At 36.5% G+C, this 23352-nt stretch overlaps 1 protein-coding gene across 1 annotated transcript; it reads left to right on the top strand.

Annotated features, from left to right (window-relative positions):
* The first annotated feature begins 10976 nt into the window (after positions 1-10976).
* On the top strand, positions 10977-23253 carry LOC127661979 (interleukin-12 subunit beta-like). The gene is made up of 8 exons (XM_052152969.1): positions 10977-11235; positions 11622-11703; positions 12129-12377; positions 18441-18543; positions 18630-18793; positions 18998-19149; positions 20925-21047; positions 23121-23253. The coding sequence occupies exons 2-8, from the start codon at positions 11622-11624 to the stop codon at positions 23226-23228; spliced, it is 981 nt and encodes a 326-aa protein (XP_052008929.1). The 5' UTR covers positions 10977-11235; the 3' UTR covers positions 23229-23253.
* Positions 23254-23352: the final 99 nt, after the last annotated feature.

Here is a 23352-nt window from a genome sequence, read left to right as displayed (position 1 = left end):
TTTTTTAAATCGTGCTAAAATAAAAAAGATATAAACCCCTATTAAACATTATAGAGTGCCAATTTGTACAAATGTACAAACTAGCCTCAGTTTGTTTCTGGGAGGCAGAATATGCCTTAAGACCGCTCCCACCCTAATCATAACCTTATGGATCCTGTTGGTTAAACTGAGTACCCTGCAAGGAACAAACAAAGGCACCTTTCTCCCATCGCGGCCTAACGGTCAACTAGCGTGTTACGGCAGTAAGTCGCCGTTTACGGATATCATACAAATTAATGGAGAGAGCCGTAAACAGATATCTATCTGTCGCAAAATTGTCCGTGACTTCCCTTATAAAACAGCAATTTTATCGTAGTAAACTCCACACATAGTTCACTCCAAAAGGATTGTTTAGTGTAAAACATGTTGAAAATTAGTGGACAGGCAGGCAAATCATTAAATTATGTGCTTTTACCTCATAAAAGCAGTTTATTCAGCACTCTGAAGCATCTCCTCCATAGACACTCGTTCAAACAGAACGGCCTTTTGTTATTGTAGTTAGTTAGTTAGTATGACAGGAAGAAAAACACGGATTAAATGATACAATAATAATTGACACCTTTAACTGTCAGTACAAGAAATACTTGATGTATAATTGAAGTATTTGTATATAAAAAAATAATCTGTAACAATTTACAATAAGGTTCCATTTGTAAACATTAGTAAAAACAATAGATAAAGTAACAAACAATACAGGCTACAACTTTCATTAATCTTTGTACATGTTAATTTACAAAAATACAATTGTTCTGTGTTAGTTTGTGTTAGTTCATGGTGCATTAACTAAAGTTTTAAAAATATATATAAAAATATATATTTCATTTAACAAACTGTTAAACGTGGGCTGTAAAATGTATTTAAAAAATGTAAAGGACTTTAATGAGTTTGTTGTTCTGATAAGATCTTTCCCTCACTATTGTTCATTAGAATTAATGATTCATTCTGAATATTAAATAAGGGTTTAGTCAGGTAGAAATTACTAATTTTTTGGTTACCTATGCTTTACATACACGAGAGTGTATGTAAAGCATGCAGAAGAAATGGAAATGCAAGAGTAAAAAACGAGAAGTGACTGGTATTGCTATTTGGGACTGTTTGAAATGAGGTTGCCTGGCATGAAAAACAGTTGAAGGGACAGTTCTGTCTTTCTAAAAAAATAACAACAGACTATTTTAATTTTCAGGATATTTCCTCCTGAGCAAAATAAAACAGAAACCTCCTGTTCAGCATTGTGCAAATACATCTTTCACAGCAGAAGTACCTACTTGTACCTTGGTGGTTTTAGGTTCAAAGGGGTTATCACTGGGGAGAGTAACGATCGTAGTTCCTTGAAGGTAGCAGTGACGTTATTAAAGGTCACCTAATAATATTAGGTTTCAGTGTAACTCTCTTATTTGAGCAATTAGACAGTGTGTGGGGCAGATACGTGTGTCATTTTCATAGTAACGCATGCACTATTTTACGAATTGGTTACTCAGTTTTATTAACTCCTTATAAATGATTGAGGGAAGTGTTGCATCTCTTACGTCAGTGGGATCTACCAAAGTGATGTCAGCCTATTGCCCTTTCTTTTCTTTTCTTTTTTAAAACACATACAAATATGTAATGTTTATGTTTAAGGTATGCTCTCTTCCTCTCACTGTGCTAATCCTCACATGCACAAATTCACCAAAAGGTCACAAACTACCACAGACATAAACACACACACACATACAGACAATTCAATGAAATACATACTTTTAATCTCTGGTAACCTAACAAATCGTACTTTTTTCCAATGGCACAGTCTACAGAAGTAAAGGTCTCAAATAATTTGCAATGCAAAGCCAGTTCAGAGGAAATGCTGCCCCTCACATTTACACTTACCCTGGCCTAACCACAGATATTTATCAACCCTCTTATCTTTTTAACACCTTGTGTTTGGTTTCTGTCACACATTTATTTAGAGTTGCAAAATGAAAGGGGAAATTCTGATTAGATATTTCATTTCTAACATTCAGACAAACTGTGGACATTTAAAATGAGTTGCAGGTGCCCAAAATATATATTTTGAAGAAACTCCTAAAAAGCACTCTTGATTATAGGAAACCCTTAGAATTCTAACACTTAGCAGCATCAGAGGACACCAACAAGTATTTTGCCATTATGTAGAGCTGAGCATGTTTTCTGAAGTGTTTAAACCCAAATCACTGAACCGCACGTCTCTAAACTATGTAGCCACATCTCTCTTTCCTCTTTCTCTGTTCTTTGTCTTTCTCTCACTTCTGTATTTCTCTCGCTTGTAGTGTGCATATTTGAGTTTGTGGTTAAAGGTCCTGCCACCTCCTCACAGTCTGATTGCTCTGTAGACAAGAGCATTGGAGTTGTCTCAATGTATTCTTCCTTCTCATTTTTCTTGTTATCTGTTCTTTCTAAATTAGGGTACAACAGATACATTTGGGGACTGTACCTTGCTGTGCTACGCTAGAGAATCTAGCGCTCAGCCAGTAGAGGTTTTAACCACCACGCAATTGCGTGGGACCCCAGATGTTGGGGGGGACCTGTCCCGGTAAGAAAGCTCCGCAAAAAAATACTTGAGGGGTGACATGTCATTCTGGATACATGCATGAATAAATACACTGTTGTCAGCGCTCTTGGGGCGGTTCACGTTAGAAGCTGCTGTGGTCGGGACAACAGAGCTTTTTTAAGTAGGGTTCGGGTTTGTAATTTATGAAAAAATATATAGCCAGTCAGATATTGTATTGCACACATGCTCTCACTCACAGATATGTGCAAACGGATGAGTTAGGGGCTGTTCACACCAAACGTGTTTTTGCCTCTGTAAACACGCACTGGACGAACATCCATACCTGCTGCACCACGTCTCTCTGTTGCTTCAGTGTCTCACGAAGGACTGGCATTTTTAGAGACTGTGTCAAGTTAATAAGAGCTTCAGGTTTCAAAAATGCATGCCGAGACACCTGCGTTCTGCACCAGTCATTGAACTGTGTCTAGATTGGGGGTTTGTTAGCACAGGTGTCACAAAGATTTAATGTTCTGAACAAGTTCAGGTTGCAAAGTGGGGACTGTTACAATTAGTCCAGATTGTTCTGCAGCAAGCTAATGGTTTTTCCCCTTCCGCTCTAGTGTGCTGAGGGCCCACCGTGCTTTATATCTTTATTGTTAGTTACGAATGTTGCCTACAATGCTTACATATAATACAGCTTCAGCATCAGAATATGAGCTCCAGATGAAAGTAAATAAGACAAGAATATATTAATATTGTTTACAACAAATCCTCAAAGTAATACAAATACTGTCTCATATTATATTGGCAAACTGGACAACAATAAATAATTGTTGGGCTATAAAATGTATAAATAAAAACTGAATTCCAAAATGTTACTGGGTGAAGTAGTAGGTTTTGCACACCATGTTCAAAAATATTTTTTGTATAAATTTAATAGGAAAATATTGTTTTTTTTATTACTGTATTGTGGAAAAACTGGAAAGCATGCATTAATTATAATTTAAAATAGGATGAATTTAAAATTAATATTTAAAATACATTTTCTGTCATTTTTTAAGCAAAAGATTTTCAAAACAGGGCCCCAGCTTGGTCGGTTGCTTGGGGCCTCAGAAATCATAATCCCGCCCCTGCGTGCAGCCATCTTGAAAATTTTGTCTTTGAACTTCTGGTTCTATATAGATATCTGGGGTGTTGATGTCAAAGTGTAAATATCTAGCGAAGTGGATTTACAGGTTATAGAGTTGCCAAAAGCTATCATGAGTATTTTACACACTGTTTGATGTCATAACAACTGGAAGCAGAGGGTGGAGATTATAAAACAAAATATTTAATTCATATATACGCAAGATCTTACCTTCACGATGTGGATGTGCCGATATGCCTCTGTGCTCATTAAACTCCAAGAGATAACACAATAACCTTGACCAAGCATTTTCGGTAGCTGCGGATTAGACCTGCACAACATTCAGAAGGAATTTTGGACCATTCCTCCTTGCAGAACTGCATTAGCTCAGGTCACTCCACAGCATCTCTATTGGGTTAAGATCTTTTCGTCATTCTGTTGTGGATTTACTTTGATGTTTAGGGTTATTGTCCTGCTGCATTACCCAACTTCTACTGAGCTTCAGCCACCCTGACATTATTCTGTAGGATATCTTGATAAACTTGGGAATTGATTTTTCCCCTCGATTATATCAAGCGGTCCAGGCCATGAAGCAGCAAAGCCACCCCGAATCATGATGCTCCCTTGACCGTACTCCACCACTGGGATGATGTTTTCATGTTGGTATGCGGTGCCCTTTTTATGCCATATGTAGTGCTGCATGTTCTTCCCAAACAATTCAACATTAGTTTCATCAGTCCACAAAACATTTTCCCAGTAGTGTTGTGGAGTGTCAAAAGGGTCTGTGGCAAACTTCAGGTGTGCAGCAATGTTTTTGTTGGAAAGCAGCGGCTTCCTTCATGATGTCCTGCCATGAACACCATACCTGTTTAATGTTTTCCTTACAATAGATTTATGAACAGAGATGTTAACCAGTTCCAATGATTCCTTCAAGTCTTCATCTGTCACTCTAGGGTTCTTGTTTACCTCATTGAGCATTCTGCGGCCCTTTGAGTCATCTTGGCTGGACGGCCACTTCTAGAGAGAGTACCTACAGTACTAAATCATCTCCATTTATATACAGCTTGTCTAACTGTGGACAGATGAATATCTAAGCTCTTCGAGATAACTTTGTAACCCTTTCCAGCTTTATGCAAAGCAACAATTCTTGATCATAGGTCTTCTGAGATCTCGTTTTAGCGAGTTAGGCTCCAAATTCAAATTAGCTCTAACCCACACCTCCAATCTCTTTTCATTAATTGGATGCCACCTTTTCAAACTCTAATTAGCTTTTTTGTGATCTTTAGCATAGGGATTCACTTTAATGAGGATGAGATCACATTTTATGAGCAATTAGCACAGAAAACCAGCTAATTCCAAACATACTTTTTCTTGCCACAGTATATTTACATTTACATTTATGCATTTGGCAGACGCTTTTATGCACTTATTACAGGGACAATCCCCCCGGAGCAACCTGGAGTTAAGTGCCTTGCTCAAGGACACAATGGTGGTGGCTGTGGGGATCGAACCAGGGACCTTCTGATTACCAGTTATGTGGTTTAGACCACTACACCACCACATATATTTAAATGTGTACATTTTATTTTACATTCCATTTACAATATATGTGGGGTAACAAATGAATAAAAAGTACAAATGTTATTTCCAGTAATGTTATGAACTCATCAAATGAGCTGTCACTTTAACACAAATGATAACAAGTTGAAACCTAAAAAATTAAGCAGAATTACACATATAATAATAAAACGCTTGTATCATGAAAAAGTGCAGTATGTCATAGCTGTCTAAATATGATCTGCCAGGTCCAATTTACCTCCGTGTGTGACGACAAAACTAACATTTGCAGTGACAGAAAAACACCTCACTAGTATTTTCAAGTAAACGGGTGGTGTTGTCTCTCACCATCAATTCTTAGTGAAAAATTATTTCTGTGCTTCCATACATAATCCATTTTGATCGACTCTTCTCAGTACACTTTATTGCAAACCGGAGGATAAGAGACAAAACATGGAAGCACTGAGCCCCAAAAAGGGGCACGGCTGAATAAGGTGAATAATACACCAAAGTCTTTCTAGCAAGTCAGTCCACTGGCGGTCTTCTTTGGAAAGCTCTCAGGAAGCTTTTTACAGTCATGAAAGTGTAGCTCCTATCTATTTGAATGGGGAAAGTCCAAAATCTCCAAAATGGTTGGTCAAGATTACACTCAAAGAGCATATTTCAAATCAGCAGTAAAATCTGACCACACTGGTATAATAAATTGTGCTTCTCTACCTCAATTTTCCCGGCTTTTATAGCTAATGTGCATGCATGTTCTCGGGTTGATTGAGAGGTGATGTCTGTATCTAAAAGGCGATTAGCTCTTTTACCTGTAAGGCAGGACATTCGTTGACCAAGGGGGTTCCAATTACTCCCATTTATTTTAATAGTGTGGCCCATATCTGCTAAATAGTCTCTGACTTTACCCAATACCACATTAAAATAAATGATACTTATTATAAGATGTGCAACCCCACTTTTCACATTGTTCATTCAAAATTTTCGTCACAACTTGATGCTATATTGTACTGTACGGCGCTACACTCTACTATACTTTACTATATTTTGCTGTACTGCACTATATACTATACTATACTATACTATACTATACTATACTATACTATACTATACTGTACACTGTAAAATATGTCAGTAATTTTAACAGTAAAATACTGTAAAAAGGCTACAGAAATCAAATGTAAATTGATTAACAAATATTAACTGTAAAAGGTACAGTAAAATGTTTTAATATATTTTAAAAGACAATACAGTAGTTTTTACAATAAATTATTTAAATGTAAAAAAAAGTAAGATTTTCCTGTAAAATTAATGGTAAAAAGAACAAAATAACTTTTTTTTTTACAGTAAAATATTGTTAAAATTACAGTGAAAAAAAAAAAACAGTAATCAGGTGTTCCCACAATTCTCTGCATGACCCATTACATTTCATTATATTTTATGGGAATAGTTATGTTTCATCATTTGAATATCAGTTACGTACACTTGGGTGTTCTGTGTTATATTTGATGTATTTTAGTTAATGTTTACTGCATTATTTAAATCTCATATGTGTTACCATGATGGTGTTTAGTGTTTGTGAGTGATACTGAGCGCTGTCTCTACATGTTTATTGTTCATTGCTCCTGGAAGAGACTCTACTGATTAACTTTATGTCATCATGTGCTCTTCTGTAGTTACTATGGTGATTAACAAATACCTGTTAAAGTAAACAACAGATTTTTACAGTTTCAGAAGGCATGTTTATGAAGTTTATTTACTGTAAATATAACAGATTATTATTATAAATTATTTTTTTTTACAGTGCCAGCATGTAAATTACAACCATTTTAAACTGAAAAATGTACAGGTTGTTCTGTAAAGTGGTTTACATTTTAACTGTATTTTCTACATAATTATTCTGGCAACCACAGCTGCCAGATTATTTTTGTAAAAACAACAGGATTTCTTTTTTTACAGTGTACAGTACTGTACTGTACTATACCCTACCCAATACCATACTAAAATCAATAATATTCATGACGACATGTACAACACCTTTTTTCACATTGTTCCTTTCAAAACTTCCTCCACAACAATATACTACACTATACTGTATTGTATAGTGTAGTATAGGGGTGTATAGGAACCTTATAAAGGAACAAGTTACTGTGTGCTGTGCTGTACTATACTATACTATATTACACTATAATATACTATAACAAATAATACCCATGACAACTATTGCCAACCTACTTTTCAATCGTTCCTTTCAAAAGTTGATCTACCCCACTTTACTATATTTACTGAACTGTATTATACTGTACTTTATTATGCTATATTATATTTGTACTGTAATCTACTATGCCCAATACTATACTAAAATCAATAATACTCATGACGACACGTGCCACCCCATTATCCACATTGTTCCTTTCAAAAGTTCCTTAACAACACTATACTGTACTATATTATACTTTAATATAATGTACTTTACTGTGCTGTGCTATACTGTACTGTTTTACTGTATTTCACTGTACTATACTGTACTTTACTTTACTATACTATACTAAGTTTTACTGTATTGCACTGTACTATACTATAATATACTATACTATACTATACTAAGTTTTACTGTATTGCACTGTACTATACTATACTATACTATACTATACTAAGTTTTACTGTATTGCACTGCACTATACTATACTATACTATACTATACTATACTAAGTTTTACTGTATTGTACTGCACTATACTGTACTTTACTGTACTATACTGACCTATATTTTACTGTTCTACACTTTACTATACTATACTGTGCTGTTCTATATTAAACTATACTATACCCAATACCATACTAAAATCAATAAGACTCATGATGATACATGTCACCCCACCTTTCACATAGTTTTTTTTATTTCCTTCACTTTACTCTACTGTACTATACTATACTGTACTGTACTTATACTATACCGCACTATATTTACTGTACTGTATATACTATACTATACCCAATAGCATACTAAAATCAAGAAATACTCCCCCATGTACCACATGTACCACCCAATTTTTCCTCATTGTTCCTTTTAAAAGTTCCTTCACCCAACTATACTATAATATATTTTATTGTACTGTAGTGTAATATATTATACTGTATATACGCTGTACTCTACTGTACTTTACTGTGCTGTACCATACTATACTATACTATACCTACTGTACTGTACTGTACTATAGTATACTAGAATATACTATACTCAGTACCATACTATAATCAATAATACTCATGCCACATGCGCCACACTATTTTTTTCATGGTTTCTTTCAAAAGATCTTCACCCCACTATACTATACTGCACTGTTCTATACTATACTCTACTATATTTTAATGTACTGTGCTGTACTGTACCCAATACCATACTAAAATCAATAACACTCATGATAAGATGTGCCACCCCACTTTTCACATTGTTCCTTTCAAATGTTCCTTCACTATACACTATACTATACTGTACTGTATTATACTATGCTGTAGTTAACTGTACTGCACTGTACTATAATATACTAAACTATATTTACTGTACTGCACTATTCTATACCCAGAAGTGTACTAAAATCATTAATACTCATGCCACATGTACACCCCATTTTTCTCATTGTTACTTTCAAAAGTTCCTTCACCCCACTATACTATACTATACTATATTTCACTGTACTGTACTGTTATATTCTATACTGTACTTTACTGTGCTGTACTATACTATACCCAATACCATACTAAAACCAATAACACTCACAATAAGATGTGCCACCCCACTTCTCACATTGTTCCTTTCAAATGTTCCTTCACTATACTCCACTATACTGTACTGTATTATACTGTACTTTACTGTACTACGCTGTACAATACTGTACTTTACTGTGCTGTACCATTCTATACTATACTATACTTACTGTACTGTACTATAGTATACTATACTGTACTTTACTATACTTCGCTGTACTATACTGTACTTTACTGTGCTGTACCATTCTATACTATACTTACTGTACTGCACTGTAGTATACTATACTGTACTTTACTATACTACGCTGTACTATACTGTACTTTACTGTGCTGTACCATTCTATACTATACTTACTGTACTGTACTATAGTATACTATACTGTACTTTACTATACTATGCTGTACTATACTGTACTTTACTGTGCTGTACCATTCTATACTATACTTACTGTACTGTACTATAGTATATTATACTCTACTTTACTATACTACGCTGTACTATACTGTACTTTACTCTGCTGTACCATTCTATACTATACTTACTGTACTGTACTATAGTATACTATACTTTACTGTACTTTACTATACTATGCTGTACTATACTGTACTTTACTGTGCTGTACCATTCTATACTATACTTACTGTACTGTACTATAGTATATTATACTGTACTTTACTATACTACGCTGTACTATACTGTACTTTACTGTGCTGTACCATTCTATACTATACTTACTGTACTGTACTATAGTATACTATACTGTACTTTACTACACTATGCTGTACTATACTGTACTTTACTGTGCTGTCCCATTCTATACTATACTTACTGTACTGTACTATAGTATACTATACTGTACTTTACTATACCACGCTGTACTATACTGTACTTTACTGTGCTGTACCATTCTATAGTATACTTACTGTACTGTACTATACTATAATATACTATTCTATACTATACTCAATACCATACTGCAATCAATAATACTCATGTGCCACACTATTTTTCTCATTGTTTCTTTCAAAAGTTCCTTCACCCCACTATACTATATATACACTACTCTTCTGTACTTTACTGTACTATACGTACAATGCTATACTTTACTTTAATGTATTTTCTGTACTTTACTATAGCATACTGTTATACATACAGTTACATTTTATCAAATGTAAGGGATTGTGTGTATATATAGCATAAATGGTGTAGTGTAATTCATGTCCCTTCATTTTATAAAGTGTTTTATAGCATATAGATATTCTATATATAGACCTAATCAATAGACATGTTCAATCATCAGGCAGCTACACTACACTATACGATACTATACATTAGGGGTTTTAAAAGGTTTGATATGAAGGACCCCATGTGATGATCACTTTCGGGGGACCATCTAAAATATAATGGCAGAAATATATTTTATTGTAAGACCCATTTTTACTATACGTGAAAAATAGTATGTAAAGACATGAGTGAAAAATAATTGGTGTTAAAGTTGTAAAGTAAATATGATCTAAACAACATTTACTTTGAATCCAGTTGACTGTGTTTTTCTGTTTTCTATACTCACAATTAGAGTAATGTTATAAACTTAACGAGGAACATTTTCAACTCAATTCAGCTGTATTTAAATAGCGATTTTCACAATAAATATAATTCCAAAGAACAGGTGAGTATATTACCTCACAACACACAGTGCAAGCTAAAGGTGAGCGTGGTTGGAGGAAACTATTACTGTTTATAGAATAGAATAATCACAATAATCTCATAATTTTATGACTGTCTTTAGAAAGTTGAATGAAACAGTAGTTAATAATGTCAAATTCAAACTTTTACTTATATTTAGCACATTATTTACTCTGTTTGTTCTCTGAACATGTCTTGCTCATCCTATCTATGAACGTTTGCACAGCAAGGGAGCATCTGTGCTTGGGATTTTGATGACACTCGTGTTAACACTGAGAGTACTGAAAGAGAGAGACACACTCTCTGGCGTTAGTAATTTTGCAGTGAAAAACCGCGCGCGTCTTTAGTGGTAATTTTAACACTTGGTCAGCGCGAGGGGAAACTCTTTCCAAGAATCCGCAAACCTGCGCCCACGGGTTCAGTGGGTGTTCGCGTGTGGGAATGCGGACAATAAAAGCACGAGCCCGAAACACATAATTTACAAAGCAACCATTGCTCTTCAATATCACTTCAATTGAATTTGACGCACACTAAAGAACAATCAGCAAAGGTGAGTGATGGATTCTCTCGCGCATTCTCTCTAATACAGACTAAAAGTAGGCTATTTAAATCCGATTATTTTAATTAAAGTTGCAATGTTATTTTTTTGGACATGAAAGATAAGAGAATACTAAGTTCTTCAATTAAACAACAAATATATATGTTATAACAGAGCTATAGTTTTGTTCTATGGCTGTCTCTGGACTCCCTCTTTGCTAGAGAAATTAATTTAGTATTTTAAATGTGCAATTATTATTACAATTAATGTTTATTGATATTAAATAATGTTCATCTCATACTGATACTACTTTTTCAGTTTAATGCCTTTGATCAGAGATTCTAGGTGAATGTTATATAAAGTAATTGTGCTTAAATATTTGTGGATTCTTTCCCCAGATGGGCTGGTTGATCAAAAGCATCCTTCTCTTCTGTTTGAGCATAGTGAGGATTTCTGCACTTAACAATTTCCCTAAGAAATGTAAGAGTATGTTGAGTACACACACACACACACACACACACACACACACACACACACACACACACACACACACACACACACACACAAATGTTTACTTTTATATCATTATGAGGCTTCCATTTAATTATGATGACTACAGACCAGTGGGCTAGCCAAGGGTGAGCCTGGCCCCACCCACATTAGACCCAGAAAATTGGAGGTTATTCTTTGACTTCAAATACATATTTATATAAAAGTATAAAAATGCATAAATTCTGATTTCTGAAAGTGTGAACGAACTTTTTGAATGCACTCCCGGTTGTTTTGGTTAAAAAAATAATTTGTATATATATTTTACAATAATTCATATATGTATATATATATATATATATGAATAATCACTTCATGCATCCACATAACACTGAGCTGTTGCTTTATTCATACAGCCCTCATCAGAGAGAAACACAAAAATGTTACCCTGATCTGTGAAACAAAAAAAGACCATGTCACGTGGAAACGACAGGATGTGCATGACACAGTCGACATACATGAAACAGAGTTTCAAATACCCAAAGGACGGAATTTGACCATTTGTGACCTGCAGGAAGACCTAACTGGGAATTACACCTGTTGGAGTGATGAGGGACTCGAGGACTACACGTATCTACTACTAGACAAGTCTAAAGAAGCTGCAGGTGAGAATATGACATGTGCTTAATGTGATTTACCCATGTAGGACAGACCTGAGAAACAGTTCCCCTGAGAATATTCCGACAATCATGATGTGTCCACAGGGCTGGGATTCATATTCAGCCCAGGATGTCATGTCTAAGTCAGCCAGGGGTGTAAAGTAACGAATTACAAATACTCACGTTACTGTAATTAACTACTTTTTCCCAAGAATGTAACTTTTTTAAGTAGTTTAAAAATGGTATACTTTTACTTGAGTATATTTTAAGTGCTGTAACTGTACTTTGACTTTGCTATTTTCGCACCGCCTGTGTTCGCTACTTCCATATCCTGATTTTATTATCTATCAACATGATTGGCTAGGGAGAGTCTCGTGACTCCCATCAAATCACACGTAAAAAAAATCTTGAATGGCATCAGCAGATCTGGCGCTGTAATGGATGTGGACAATGCCTCAAGCACAGTTTACAGCTGAACATCTCAGCCGCACCTGGAAATGATTTTCACAGTGAAAAGGGCCAATTGCATGATCGTGTCATGTGAGTTTAACTTGCTCAAGCCAGATATCAGCATTAATCCTGCCTCTAATTTGAAGAAACCTATGGAGGTAAATGTAATGTTTCTCCTTACTAAATGGTGTGCGTCTATGACTTTAATTTAACGATCTATCACTGAGATTATCGGGCTGCTGTGAGAGATTAATTCAATGTTATCAATAGGGTTGGGCGATAAAAATGATCTAGATGTTTATCGAAAACAAAAGAAGGAGAGATGTCCACGATATCGATGATTAACTTTGGAGTCATTTTCTATACTTAGCCTCTATTCTACATCTAGAACAGGGGTGTTCATTACATCAATCGCGATAGCAAGGGCACCTCTAGTTGGTGATCTAGATCAAATATAAAATATTGACAATTTTTTTCATGACGTCTGTTGCTACGCGCTGTTTGATTGACAGGCGGCTAATGTTTTAGCGCTATTACTCGCCTAAATGACCGTCTTGATGAGGCATTAATGTAAACGCAGCCGGTTTGGTCTAAAGTGAACGTATGCTGTAAGACATATCAAATAGTGGACATGAAGTGTACATGTAACTTAATTGAGCACCGTCTAGTAGGCCATGTCATATAAAGGCTATTAATCAAACAACATTAACAAGGAAGCGAGAAAACCACTCTCTGCTTTTGGCTGAATAACTTGAGTAGCTTTAAAAATATTCATGTAATATAATACATTTAATAATGATATTTTTAATAATACTGTTAGTTTTTTTTAATAATACTGACCCTGATAAAAGATATGATAAAATAAATTATAATTGTGCTTAGCCTTTATAAAGATCAACATTGCAGAGCAATACTTCAGCAGAATATTCCACCAGTCACAAACATTCACAAAGTGAATGGATCCTAAAAGGTTGACGCTCCAAAAAGCACATAAAGGCAGCATAAAAGTAGCCTAATCCATGTGACGCCAGTGGTTCAATCAATGACTTCTGAAGGGATATGATAGATGTGGTGAGAATCAGATCAATATTTAAGTCCATTTTTGCTAGAAATTCTTCTCCCTGCCCAGTAGATGGCGATATGCATGAAGAATGCTAATCACCAAAAACAAAAGAAGAAGAAAGTAAAAGTTAAAGTGGAGATTGACTGAGCAGGGAGGTGAAATTCTAGCAAAAATGGACTTAAATATTGATCCGTTTCTCACCCAACATATCATATCACTTCTGAACACATGGATTTAACCATTGGAGTATTATGGATTTGGCTACTTTTATGCTGATTTATGTGACTTTTGCAGCTTTTGGCACCCATTCACTTGTATTGTATGCACGAAAAGAGCTGAAATATTCTTCTAAAAACCTTAATTTTTGTTCTGCTGATGAAAGAAAGTCACACACATCCGAAATGGCATGAGGGTGAGTAAATAATGAGAGAATTAAAATTTTTGTGTGAACTACCCGTTTAAAGCCTGATGTGGCCCCTGTACCAAACAACTGCTTTACTTCCTCTTTTGTGCCAAATTACCCTGATTTTTTTGTGGGTTTTTTTGTGCATATCTTGCATTGTTTTGAACATGTTTTGTGCACAACAATAACGCTCTCAGTCTGCATTAAGGGGAATTTAGGCCCTGCATATAAACTTATTTTAATGTAATTGTTTCATACATTATGACATTGAAAATAACTTTATCTTTTCATTTCTGTAATCATGTTGCCCTTTTATTTATTTTTTAAGATCAGATTCATGTAGTGTTTACAGTATCATAGATAAGTGACGTATTTTAAAAGCTGTCAGTCACAAACATCTCTAAAATATATATATTTTTTATTCTTCTGGCAAACAGCCATGAAAGAGAATGTAAATTAGGAGCACAGAGTTTTTATTATAATGGGGCATCGTTGTGACTACTCATGAGTACTTTTAAATGAGCTACTCTTTTACTCTTACTTGAGTAGTTTTTAGGACAGGTACTTTTACTCTACTCAAATTACATTTTTAAAGAAGTAACAGTACTTTTACTTGAGTATTATTTTTCAGTTCTCTTTCCACCCCTGAATTCATTCCATACCCAAAAGGGGGTTGGGGGTGAAGATAACAATAAGACAAGAACCCAGCAAAAATATGCAATATATGCAATTACTTGAAAATTATTTAAGCTCTCCGTGTCAATATACCACATACGACTAACACATTCACTAAGATTTTTGACATAATACTTCATTGTATGTGTTGTAAAAACAAGTGAATGCTAAAAAGATAGTTGACCCATCATTTCCTCACCCTCCTGCCATCCCAGATGTGCATGACTTTCTTCTGCAGAAGATGAATGAAGATGTTTAGAAGAATGTCTCAGCTCTGTCGGTCCATTCAATGCAAGATAATGAGAAGTGGTGAGAAACAGATCAATAATGAAGTCATTTTTTGCTATAAATCTCCACTTTCACTTTCATAAGCACTCTTCTCTCTTAAGAACTCTTCATGCATATCGCCCACTACTGGGCAGGGAGTGTAATTTATAGTAAAAAAGGACTTAAATATTGATCTGTTTCTCACCCACACCTGTCATATCACTTCTGAAAACATGGATTAAACCACTGGAGTTGTATGGATTACTTTTATACTGACTTTATGTGATCACCATTCACTTTCGTTGAAAGGACCGACAGAACTGAGAAATTATTCTAAAAATTTTCATATATGTCATACACATCTGGGATGGCATGAGGGCAGGGCTGGACTGGAAGAGAAATCGGCACGGGATTTAACAAGGCAACTGACCCTTGAGTGGGGGTGGTGGGGTGGTTTCGCTGTCTTTTTCTGCATTTCGCGGCGCCGTTTTGTGGTCTGTTCTGCATAAGGCGACGGCTTTTAGCTTATCGTGGCCCATATCGGTTCTCCCGATGGTCAGTCCACCCCTGATCGGCCCCAAAGTGAGTCGGCCCACCGGTAAAATGCCCGGTATGCCAGATTACCAGTCCAGCCCTGCATGAGGGTGAGTAAATGATGAGAGAAATTTCAGAGCTGTGGCTCAGGTGGTAGAGCGGGTCGGCCACTAATCCCAGGGTTGGTGGTTCGAATCCCGGCCCACACAACTCCACATGCCGAAGTGTCCTTGGGCAAGACACTGAACCCCAAGTTGCTCCCAATGGCAGGCTAGCACCTTACATAGCAGCTCTGCCGCCATTGGTGTATGAATGTGTGTGCGAATGGGTGAATGTGACGCAGTGTAAAGCGATTTAAATACCGTTAAGGCTTTAAAAGGTGCTATATAAGTGCAGACCATTTACCATTCACTGTAGAAGTGCAACGGTTAATACATATTTCAAGATGTACAGGCTCACACTTTAAATAGTCAGTGCTTTGTATTTTGGATAATTAAAATAGCAACAGATCCAGTGAAACAATGAAGGTTGAGTAATTGTTTTTACATTTTAACATGCCATCAGGGGCATAGATTCTGGGGGGGATGAGGGGAGGTAACACCCCCCCATAATCAAAACAAGCAAGTTCTGATCCCTTAAATACCGGATGTAACAGACTGTTGGCTACTGCAATGGGACACATGATGAAAGTTTGTCAATCAACATGGCCCAATTTTTGACCGACCCAGCGGGAATTCTCCCAATGTTCCCGATTAGCCATTCCGGCCCTGCGTGTGTCGCGTGTTTCTGTCAGCTGTTCAGAACCAGATGGACGCCCGATTCGCGAATGCATCATTGTTTTGAGTCAGTTCTTTTCACTGCATTGGCCAAATGGGTTTCTGACGTTACAGCACTGGATGAAGTAGATTTCTTTTGAAATGATCTACAATCAATTGAAACAAATGCTACTTTTTAGAGAGCAATTGCAAATAATTATTTGTAGCCCACAATTACTAATTTTGTGAAAATTTGAAAATTCTTCTCTCAAATTAATTTTTATTGAATTGGCCAAACGGGTTAGCAAAACTGTCTGAATCGATTTGCGATTCAGTCCGATTCGTTCGGACAGTTCGTTCACTTAATGAATCATTTATATGAATGCTACACAAAGGCTGCACAAGTAAATGTAAGAATGCTTCTCTCAAAGTCTCAAGAATTGAACGATTTGGTGATGTTTTTGCAACAAAATAACAGTAATAAAAGCAACAGTTTAAAATCAGATCAAACGATGCACGATCCGCGAACGAATCATTCTTTTGAGTCGATTCTTTTCAGTGTATTGGCCAAACGGGTTTCTTACACCGTAAAACCTTTTTTTACCTACAATCAATTGAAACAAAAGGCTACTATTTACTATGAGAGGTAACTACAGTGCAGTGTCATGTAAATAAGTGTTTTAGAAAGAATTTGTAGCCAATACATTTACATAAAAATGGTAACATTTTTTCCTCAAAGTCACCAGAATCGTCAGAATTTTGAGTCGGTTCTTTTTCAGTGAATTGGCCAGACGGGCAAGACTGTCTGAAAGGATTCATGATTCAGTTCGATTCGTTCAGATAGCTCAGCAGATTTCTTTTGATGTTTTTTTTTGTCAATAAATTGGCTGGACAGGTTAGCGATTATCTATTCGCGATTCAGACCGTGGTTTCCCACTCAGTAAAAATCGTACAAACTTTAGAAGACAGACAACAAACAGATCGCTGGATAAAGTGGATATTTACCTACGATCAATCCTTTTTTTGAGCGGTAACAAGTGATGTCATGTAAATAAGTCTTTTCAAAATTATTTGTAGACAATAATTACATAAAAGCTACACATAGCTACAAATTCTACTCTCAAAGAAGAAGCCGGTTATTTTTATAAAATTGGCCAAACGGGTTAGCAAAATGATTTAGCGATTCAGTCAGATTCATTCAGACAGCTCATTTACTTACTGAATCGTTCAAATGAATGCTAAACATACACAAGAAAATGTCAAATTCTTCTCTCAAATTCACCAGAATCGCACACATTTGGAGTCAGTCAAACGGTTTAGCAAAAGGGTCTGAAACGATTCACGATTCACGATTCAGTCCGATTCGTTCGGACAGCTCATTCACTTACTAAATGATTTAAATGAATGTTACACATACACAAGAACATGTAAAAACACTCTCAATCTCAAAGCCCAAAGATGTGAACACATTTGGCGTTTTTCAAGAAAAGAAATGGCTTAAATTTTTTTTTAGGACCAAAAAAAAAGATGTTTATCCAGCAATGTGTGTGGCTTAATCACATCACGCTGGAAGATGTAGCACTCGGATATTTGCTAACCATGGCACGAGTTAACCATTAAACATCTCAATAGTACATGTGTAACGCATTAAAACACTCTTATCAGTCATCATTTACACACCCTCATGTCATTCCAAAAGATTCTTACACAAAATGTCGAACAAAAATACCAGCATACAGGTGAATAAATGTGATTGACACATTTAACTACTCATTTAGATATTCAATTGGTTACCTCTTAAACCTCATTTGAATATGATCAAGATCATTTAAACATGTCGTTTTGGTGCATTGGAAGAAATACCATCATGATGTTTGGGCAGTTATGGACACTTTACTGTATGTATTTCTCTCTTCTTTCAGTTTTCAACATCAATTGCACAGCCGAAACCATTTCCTGCACAAAAAACATCACATGCACCTGGACGTCAGATGAATTCAATGCATTCAGACTACGCAATACACGGTATCAGAACTACAAACACACCCATGGACACAATCAGTTGATTTTAAACACTGACTCATCGGTGAATTTTGCATGTATTTATTTAGGGATGATGGTGACTGGGTGTCAGAGATGGAGGATGGGTTTTTTCATCTTCCACATTCAACAAATCTCTATGCTGAAGAGTCAGAGCGCCTGCTGATAACAGGGGAAGCCATTTCGTCATGCTGCTATCTGAAAACGGACTACAGCTTCTACCTTCGGGACATTGGTGAGTATGTGGTTCTTCGTTATAAGATGCTATAGGAGAAAATGCTGTCATCACGGTCACATCTAGCTTAAATATTTAACAAAATAAACAAAATCCAAAGAAAACTGTATACAGTAACTCAAAAACAATTACCAAGATGCATGTAATAAATAAATGGATGAACACCTCATCATTGATTGTATATGATTTATGCATTTTCCTTAGTTAAACCAGCCGGTCCAAACATTTCAACATGCAGAAGAGCAAAGGGGAAAATCGTAGAGGTGGAGGTGAGGCCTCCTTCTTCCTGGCCGCAGCCTGACAGTTTCTTTCCTCTAAAGCATCAGATTGAGTACGAAATACGAGACAACGGGAAGGTAAGACGTGCTCTCTTGCACACATCCTAAAAAGGTTGAACATTCTGCATGCTGTTATTTTTCCTGTGCAACACAAAAGGAGAACTGTTGATAGTGTTCATAGCGACCATGTGTGTCAAGCTCCAAAGAGATTAAAAAAAGCACCATAAAAGTATGCATATGACTTACGTTCTATATTCAAGTCTTCTGAAGCCATACGATAGCTTTGGATGAGGAACAGCCTGAAATTTAAGCAACTGTGCAGAAGCAACATTTGGTTCCGATGCCGATTGGCGTCACCCTCATGCCGTCCCAGATATGTATGACTTTCTTTCTTCTGCTGAACTCAAATGAAGATTTTTAGAAGAATATCTCAGCTTTGTAGATCCAAAAATGCTAGTGAATGGTGACCAGAAATTTGAAGCTCCATAAAGCACATAAAGGCATCTTAAAAGCAATCCATACATTTATATTTACATTTATTCATTTGGCAGATGTTTTTATCCAAAGCAACATATAAAAGAGGAATATTACATCATAAGTGATTCATCTTAAGGAGACAGTAGTACAAAAAGTGCTGCACAAAGTTACATTAGCATCAGAAAAGTAGAAGAGTGCAACACGGATATATACATATATACGGATATATTTACGGATATATAATATTTATATATATATATATATATCGAAAGGAGTCAGTTGAGGTGGTTTGGGCATCTGGTAAGGATGCCCCTTGGCCGCCTCCCTAGGGAGGTGTTTCAGGCACGTCCAGCTGGGAGGAGGCCTCGGGGAAGACCCAGGATTAGGTGGAGAGATTACATCTCCACACTGGCCTGGGAACGCCTCGGGGTCCCCCAGTCAGAGCTGGTTAATGTGGCTCGGGATAGGGAAGTTTGGGGCCCCCTGTTGGAGCGGCTGCCCCCGCGACCCGACTTCAGATAAGCGGTTGAAGATGGATGGATGGATGGATATATATTATTTTATTTTATTTTATTTATATGAGTGAATTGTTAAATACTCATGCGAAAGATGTTGTTTTAGCCGTTTTGTGAAGACAGAGAGTGAGTCTGCTTCATGGATGGGAAGGTCATTCCATACGACTCCAGTGATTTAATCCATGTCTTCAAAAGCTATATGATAGGTGTGGGTGGTTTTTACCATAAATCTCCACATTCACTTTCACATTCTTCTTTTGTTTTTGGCGATTCACATTCTTTGTGCATATCACCACCTACTGGGCAGGGAGGAGAATTTATAATAAAAATATTGATCTGTTTCTCAACCACACCTATCGTATCACTTCTAAAGATATGGATTAAACCATTGGAGTCTTTTATGCTGCCTTTATGTGCTTTTTGGACCTTCAGAGTTCTGTCCGCCATTTACTTGCATTGTATGGACCAACAGTGCTGAAACAATCTTATAAAATCTTAATTTGTGTTCTGCAGAAGAAAGTCATAAACATCTGGTACATTATGAGGGTGAGTAAATAATGAGGGAGTTTTCAATTTTGGGTGAACGATTGCCTTTAAATTTCGGTCTGTTTCTTACATAAAGGCAGCGTGCAAGTGGTATAAGACTTCTATGTTGTATTATGGTGTTGATGTTTTTAAATCTTGACTGGCATGGTAAATATAAACATATGGAAAAGAGCAACGTGTACAATTTCTCCTTTTGAGTTCAACGGAATAAATAATGTGGGCTTTATTTTTTGACAAAAAAACAAAACGTAATTTTCTAATTCTGTCATTATTTCCCTTCTGTTCTCTACTCTTGTGTTTTCCCCTCCCTCTCAGCTGGAGACTCAAGAATGGGAGGGATCAAAAGTTGAAGTTAAAGGGGTCATCAATAAGCTGAGGGTTCGTTGCAGAGATCCGCTGCTACTCTCTCAGTGGAGCGAATGGACGTCGTGGGAAAAAGTAACATTGATTTAAATCTACCTGTCGACTAAACCTTCAAGCTCCTCAATCCCTTTATATATGCTTCCTGTCTCACTTTCCAAATTCTAAAGCACCTTAACTGTATGATGAACTTATTTATTCTGTTTATGTGTTTATTTATGTATGCTCGTGTCTTTGGTCACATTTTCCCTTATATCTGTTACACACTGTGTGTTTGTATGCTCCTACAAATGTTTCTGTCCAATTAAAAAATCATTGCTTCTTTATTCACTCTGTCTCTTGGTTCCTCAAGATATAATGAAAGCAATATTCCTGGTTCAAGTTAAGCTCAATCGACAGCATTTGTGGCATTATCTTGAACCCAGAAAATTCCTTTAAGGAAAAGCACATTTGCAATGGAGCTGTGATTGGACCGTGCCGCAAAAAAGCACAGCTTTTGATTTTGCTTTTATACAACAGTTCTTTAAACAAGACATTTACACTCACCTAAAGGATTATTAGGAACACCTGTTCAATTTCTCATTAATGCAATTATCTAATCAACCAATCACATGGCAGTTGCTTCAATGCATTTGGGGGTGTGGTCCTGGTCAAGACAATCTCCTAAACTCCAAACTGAATGTCAGAATGGGAAAGAAAGGTGATTTAAGCAATTTTGAGAGTGGCATGGTTGTTGGTGCCAGACGGGCCGGTCTCAGTATTTCACAATCTGCTCAGTTACTGGGATTTTCACGCACAACCATTTCTAGGGTTTACAAAGAATGGTGTGAAAAGCAGAAGACCCCACCGGGTACCACTCATCTCCACTACAAATAGGAAAAAGAGGCTACAATTTGCAAGAGCTCACCAAAATTGGACAGTTGAAGACTGGAAAAATGTTGCCTGGTCTGATGAGTCTCGATTTCTGTTGAGACATTCAGATGGTAGAGTCAGAATTTGGCGTAAACAGAATGAGAACATGGATCCATCATGCCTTGTTACCACTGTGCAGGCTGGTGGTAGTGGTGTAATGGTGTGGGGGATGTTTTCTTGAACTTTAGGCCCCTTAGTGCCAATTGGGCATCGTTTAAATGCCACGGCCTACCTGAGCATTGTTTCTGACCATGTCCATCCCTTTATGGCCACCATGTACCCATCCTCTGATGGCTACTTCCAGCAGGATAATGCACCATGTCACAAAGCTCGAATAATTTCCAATTGGTTTCTTGAACATGACAATGAGTTCACTGTACTAAAATGGCCCCCACAGTCACCAGATCTCAACCCAATAGAGCATCTTTGGGATGTGGTGGAACGGGAGCTTCGTCCCCTGGATGTGCATCCCACAAATCTCCATCAACTGCAAGATGCTATCCTATCAATATGGGCCAACATTTCTAAAGAATGCTTTCAGCACCTTGTTGAATCAATGCCACGTAGAATTAAGGCAGTTCTGAAGGCGAAAGGGGGTCAAACACAGTATTAGTATGGTGTTCCTAATAATCCTTTAGGTGAGTGTATATCAAGTAAATGACATTTTAAGCACATAATAGCCCTATTTTTTTTTTTTATTTGTTTTTGCTCCGTCAACACAAAAAATTCCAAAAGAAGCCACAGTAGGATAGGATCAAGGGTTGCGAACACAGACACAGACAACGGGATATCAGTCCTCTTGGAACGCCACTTTTCCAATCAAATTAGTGGACTTAAACAAACTGTTGTATAAAAGTATATATTTCCTCACATAGTTAATCGTCTCACTGAACTTTATACAGGACTCCCACAGTCACGGAAGAACTTGAAATATCAGGGAATTTTAAAATGGAGATTTCTAAGCCGTGGATATATATATATATATATATATATATATATATATATATATATATATATATATAATATAAATAGCTATAGCCTTCCTCATATCTTTCAATAACACTAAACTTGCTTTCCCCAGAAAATGGTTAAAGCGTTAATTAGTCAGTAAAAATCGATTAGCATTGATTGACAATTCACATTTTTGTAGAGAGATACTGTAATATAGAAGGGAGGTGCTTGGAGTCCAGATATGTGTATGTTTACAGGAGAGTGCACATGATCTCTTCTTCTCCGTAGGTGTCCAAGAGGAAGGGAAGAAAACGTGGCAAGGAGGCGAAAAACAACAGAAAACAGGGAAAAGAAACAAGAAAAAAAAGCAAGAAAGAAAACGTCAGAAAAAATTGAAACATTCAACCTGGGCAGATTTCTGCATATCTAATGATATTTTATTTTTCAATCTGATTGAAAAACTTGTGATTAAAGACTTTGAGGATGAGCTGTCCTGAGTCAGTGGTGTTGGCATCTGTTT

The sequence above is a fragment of the Xyrauchen texanus genome, chromosome 21 (assembly GCF_025860055.1).
Source record: "Xyrauchen texanus isolate HMW12.3.18 chromosome 21, RBS_HiC_50CHRs, whole genome shotgun sequence".
NCBI classification, from domain to species: Eukaryota; Metazoa; Chordata; class Actinopteri; order Cypriniformes; family Catostomidae; genus Xyrauchen; species Xyrauchen texanus.
This window is presented reverse-complemented; position numbering and strand designations above follow the sequence as displayed.

Bases quoted from the DNA above. Each gene is read 5' to 3' on its own strand.
- LOC127661979 (XM_052152969.1), top strand. From the start codon at position 11,622: ATGGGCTGGTTGATCAAAAGCATCCTTCTCTTCTGTTTGAGCATAGTG. The intron at 18,544-18,629 runs GTATCAGAACTA...GTATTTATTTAG, and splicing joins TTCAGACTACGCAATACACG to GGATGATGGTGACTGGGTGT. The intron at 21,048-23,120 runs GTAACATTGATT...TCTTCTCCGTAG, and splicing joins AATGGACGTCGTGGGAAAAA to GTGTCCAAGAGGAAGGGAAG.